Source organism: Bufo bufo, chromosome 6, assembly GCF_905171765.1.
Source record: "Bufo bufo chromosome 6, aBufBuf1.1, whole genome shotgun sequence".
Taxonomy (NCBI): Eukaryota; Metazoa; Chordata; class Amphibia; order Anura; family Bufonidae; genus Bufo; species Bufo bufo.
The window spans coordinates 428,660,544-428,665,974 of NC_053394.1; the positions used below are offsets into that span (position 1 = coordinate 428,660,544).

A 5,431-nucleotide genomic window follows, 5' to 3' on the forward strand; every position below is an offset into this window, starting at 1 on the left:
AGTGACCTCTGGGGGCTGCGGGGTTTGGGCTCCTGGCAGGTAGTGACCTCGGGGGCTTCGGGGTTCGGGCTCCTGGCAGGTAGTGACTTCTGGGGGCTGCGGGGTTCGGGCTCCTGGCAGGTAGTGACCTCGGGGGCTGCGGGGTCTGGGCTCCTGGCAGGTAGTGACCTCTGGGGGCTGCAGGGTTTGGGCTCCTGGCAGGTAGTGACCTCGGGGGCTGCGGGGTCCGGGGCTCCCGCTCCTCAGCTGTGACCGGCGTCCTCTGTTGCAGGATCGTGGTGGTGCTGGATTCCATGATTAAAGTCTTCACCTTCACCCACAACCCCCATCAGCTGCACGTCTTTGAAACCTGCTACAATCCTAAAGGTGAGGACTTGGAGCAGAACTCCCTCTGATAGGACAACAACCTCTCATCATCCAGACATTTGACATGTACTAACTCTGCATGGTATGCTTCTCCTTCAGGTCTCTGCGTCTTGTGTCCAAACAGCAATAACTCCTACCTGGCCTTTCCCGGGGCTCACACCGGCCATGTGCAGATCGTAGACCTGGCCAGCACTGAGAAGCCCCCCGTGGACATCCCCGCCACGAGGGGGTCCTGAGCTGCATCTCTTTAAATCTACAAGGGACCATAATCGCGACCGCATCAGAGAAGGTGATTCATCAGTGTTGTGATGTCTGTGGATGGTCCTGAGAGTCCGACCTCTGATCGGGGGATCTGAATGATCTACCTGCAGGATTGATTACTTATGTCTGCTCTGCATGAATTGATACAGAGCAGACATGACTAATCGACTCCAGTGTCCTCGTGTATGTGTACCTTGCTTCCAGTCCAGATTGGGTGACATCTCTGCCACCTCCTGGTTGTAACCTCCGAATCTGTCATTACAGGGAACGCTCATTAGAATATTCGACACGACATCTGGACATTTAATTCAAGAGCTGCGCAGAGGGTCACAGGCCGCCAACATTTACTGGTGAGGATATTGGGGGGGGGGGGGGGGGGGGAGCAATGGGTTCTGGATTGTCAAATGTTTTGAATTAGAAGGTAGAAACAGGGCTGGTGGGTAATAGGGTGCAACTGGATGACTTTGGCTGCTGACTGCTCCTCCTGGATGACTTTGGCTGCTGACTGCTCCTCCTGGATGACTTTGGCTGCTGACTGCTCCTCCTGGATCACTTTGGCTGCTGACTGCTCCTCCTGGATCACTTTGGCTGCTGACTGCTCCTCCTGGATCACTTTGGCTGCTGACTGCTCCTCCTGGATCACTTTGGCTGCTGACTGCTCCTCCTGGATCACTTTGGCTGCTGACTGCTGACTACTCCTCTTGTCTTTCAGCATAAATTTCAATGAGGACGCCACTCTGATCTGCGTCTCCAGTGATCACGGCACTGTCCACATCTTTGCAGCAGAGGACCCCAAGCGAAACAAACAGTCCAGGTAAGGTGTGTGTGTAAAATAGTTTTCATGTAGGAGCAGCCAGACCGATGCCTTTTACTGGGTAAATCTATATAGAACATGGAGGAAATTTGCAATTGCAACAGATGTTCTACTCCGATCACATCTAGAGCTGCGGTGAAGGGGTTTGATTTGTATCGATTCTGTGATTAATAAAATTTTTCTAAAACTGAGGTCCAGTTCTCCTTCATAGACACAGTTCGAGACATACTTGCAGCCACCACTAGGGGGAGCTCACTGCATGTGTCTTGGCCCAGAAGGAAATATAGTCACATGCAGTGAGCTCCCCCTAGTGGTGGTCATTTGTAAAGAAATGATTCTGTCTCGTTTCAGTTTGGCCTCCGCCAGCTTCCTCCCCAAGTACTTCAGCTCTAAGTGGAGCTTCTCCAAGTTTCAGGTTCCCTCCGGATCGCCTTGTGTTTGTGCCTTTGGAACAGAACCAAACTCTGTTATAGGTGAGCCGGACCCGTACTCTGTCGTAGGTGCTGGTTAGCTATGAGGGATTTATTTTGCCATTCTCCCCTTCCTGGCATTGGCGACCACTACTGGTAAACGAATTTCTGGAAATTCGTTTGGAGTCCGATTTTTGGAGGGAGAGCCTAGTATGCCACTATGCATTGTCTGGAGGGTACTATTTCTCATTATGGAGACCACCTAGTATGAGTACTCTAGGCCAGACAATGCTGCTGTGAGTTTCTGGGAAAAATATATGCAAATAACAATTTCTTACTCCTGCTGGCATGCTTTCTTTTCCCTTTGAAAGGAAAGCTAATTTGCATAACTTTGGGTTTCAGGGAAAGATATTCAAATTGGCTTTCCTTCTAAAAGGAAAAGAAAGCTAAGCCCGTTTGATATGCTAATGTGCATTTATTTTTTTTCTCTAGAAGCCCAGAGCAGCGTTGTCTAGCCTAGCCTACAATACTCCTCAGACATACTGGGTGCTCTCCATAATGAGAAATAGTACCTACCAGACAAATGTCAAACGTGGGAGCCTGCAGTGATCTTCCAGAGCTCTCCGCTCTGTGAATCTTCTACTCTTCTCATTTGCCCTAATACTTATCTGGCCTTGTGTCATGTTTTATACTCCAGTCACACCCAGAGCAGCATTCACATAACTGCCGCCCTCTGCTGGTGTGGTGTCATCACAGTACATAGTGGAGTTACCAGAAGTGCAGTATGGGAGGTTAGAGACGTGTGCACGTTTTTACCGATTACCAGTGGCTTCCAGCAGGACGGCGGATGCAGCTCTGGCTGTGACTGGAGTATGGCGGTTGACTTCTGTGCTTTGCCTCTTGCAGCTATCTGTGCGGACGGCAGCTACTACAAATTCCAGTTCAACCAGAAGGGCGAGTGCACGAGGGACGTCTACGCGCAGTTTTTAGAAATGACGGACGACAAGCTCTGAGCCCCTCTGAGGAGGGAACGGACTCCATGTCAGGAATGCGGCAGAAATGTCGGGGAGGGGGAACCCCAAGAACTGAAAGAAAAATCCTTTTTTTTTTTAAATAATTTTTTTTTAACAATCTGTTCGGGTCTCATCACATTTTATCTATGAAATCCTTGCTCCCCCCCCACAGAGCAGTAACGGCGCGCTGCGTGGTCCGTCAGTCTTTTCATTTCTGCCACAGACTGCATTGAATTAACGCTCGTAGATGAAGAAGGTTCCTAGGGTTCTAGAACGTTCTGGATACAGTATTAAAGGCGGGACTATCCAGTAGAGATCCCGTAATAGACATCATGATAAAGAAGGAAACCTCCTCACATAGCCCCCCCTGTACCCCTCAGTCAAGGAAGGCCAAGACAACCTGGGTGTGCAGTGCACATTGTGACCTAGCTGATGGTTTGCTACAATGTATCGGTGTAGGTATGCGCCATCAGCCTGGAGTCCATGACTGTAGAGGCTGCGTCTTTCTATAAACGGAGTTAAAGGGGCCCTCCACCTCTAGACCTGAAATTGCGAAGGTCATATTGCCTGATGGCTCTATTTAAGTCACTCCATGCCAACCCTGCATTGGCAGTATTAATCAGATATTTTAATTAATGAAGGTGACCTGAAAGGATGATTTCTGATTGGTTCGGTCTCCAGGTCGTTAGGAATCACTACAATTGTATCAGGTAATCCGTTCCATCGCTAGCTAATCAACACTCGCCATTTCTTCTCATTGTGGACATTATTGCTGTGCGTGTGGAGACGTCTATGGAGTTGGCATAGAAGGGCTCCCACAAACACAGCACCACTTTTATTTGGAGGTTACACCTGGTATTGCAGCGCCGACCTGCAATGCCAAACAAAAATAGTAGGGGATGGCGTCTGGCAGCCTGGACCATGCCACACTAACCCAACCACTAATAATGGTCCAGTCCTGGAGACGGTTTATACCAAGTGCATAAAGCAGGAGCTGTGGTGATCCATGGGGGGAGGGGTTCTGCCGCCGCCTCCTCTTGTACCTGACATTAATACTAAACTTTTTATGTAGATTTTTTGGGAGTGTTCATTTCTGCATGTGGCTTAGTGCAATTAATCATGGATTTTTTTTTTTTCTTGTTTTGCACATGTTTGTAAGATACGTTAATGCTTTTTAATAAAAAAAAAACAACCAAATGACATGATCGTCCTGGATATTATATGATGACATTTCACTTTATGGCAGCGGGTGGGGTCTACCCGGTGTGATGTGAGTTGTGCCAGCACACACTGAGGATGATATGCTGCTGCATCTCCGTCCCAGCACACACACAGATGACGTGTGTCAGGAGGGAGATGAAGCTGCAGTATCTTACTCCGTGATGCTGGGAGGAGGGAGATGAAGCTGCAGTATCTTACTCCGTGATGCTGGGAGGAGGGAGATGAAGCTGCAGTATCTTACTCTGTGATGCTGGGAGGAGGGAGATGAAGCTGCAGTATCTTACTCCGTGATGCTGGGAGGAGGGAGATGAAGCTGCAGTATCTTACTCCGTGATGCTGGGAGGAGGGAGATGAAGCTGCAGTATCTTACTCGGTGATGCTGGGAGGAGGGAGATGAAGCTGCAGTATCTTACTCGGTGATGCTGGGAGGAGGGAGATGAAGCTGCAGTATCTTACTCCGTGATGCTGGGAGGAGGGAGATGAAGCTGCAGTATCTTACTCCGTGATGCTGGGAGGAGGGAGATGAAGCTGCAGTATCTTACTCCGTGATGCTGGGAGGAGGGAGATGAAGCTGCAGTATCTTACTCTGTGATGCTGGGAGGAGGGAGATGAAGCTGCAGTATCTTACTCCGTGATGCTGGGAGGAGGGAGATGAAGCTGCAGTTTCCCTTACATGCTGAACAGCAGCAGCACCACTGGGGTATTACTGCCCCTGTGGACAATCGGGACAGGTGGAACTTTTATCAATTGAAACAAAATAAAGTACTAATTAACCCATTAGGTCCTCTTAAACCACTCCCCCTGCACTGACCCCGTGTAATTTTTATTTATTTTTTTCAGAAATGACAGGTGCTGGTCTCTTCTAGACCAATCTCTTAATACTATTCTATATTTTCTTACTTTCAGATTCGGGATCCCCTGGTGCCGAGGCGTCCGTTCCTGAAGGAATTAGAGCAGCTCACTGTGCGCTCCCCGTCCGCGGCAGCAGTGTGGGTGGCGCTTCCTGGGCCTTCCGCCGCCATCTTGGTCCTCCTCCGCTCAGCGGGGAGAGCGGGGCGCTTCCGAACTTCCGGTCCGGCGTCCAGACCGGAAGTAGTAGTCCCACTTACGTTTTAGTTCTTAAAAATAAGAAAAAAAAAAATCTTTAGCCTGAATTAGGACCCTTTGGGGCCCCCTGGGTGAGGTGTTCAGAGTTTTTGTTTTTAGGGAATAGGGCGCTCACATCAGAGAGAGTTGCTGATGCCATAGTGCCGAAGCCTTGTACTGTGTGTTACTAAAGCCAGTGTGCCACAAGCCCAGCTGACGCTATCTGTTCATTTCTCCCACCGATCGGCTGAATTATTGCA

The 5,431-nt window shown here is 49.5% G+C and overlaps 1 protein-coding gene across 1 annotated transcript in view; it reads left to right on the forward strand.

Annotated features, from left to right (window-relative positions):
* Window positions 1-3,522, forward strand: part of WDR45B (WD repeat domain 45B) — a 123,981-nt gene extending 120,459 nt beyond the window's left edge. Inside the window, 7 exon segments of the mRNA XM_040438757.1 lie at window positions 272-366; window positions 466-582; window positions 585-655; window positions 892-977; window positions 1,340-1,441; window positions 1,793-1,914; window positions 2,758-3,522. Coding sequence (XP_040294691.1) covers window positions 272-366; window positions 466-582; window positions 585-655; window positions 892-977; window positions 1,340-1,441; window positions 1,793-1,914; window positions 2,758-2,864 — 700 coding nt within the window. The 3' untranslated portion in view covers window positions 2,865-3,522.
* Window positions 3,523-5,431: the final 1,909 nt, after the last annotated feature.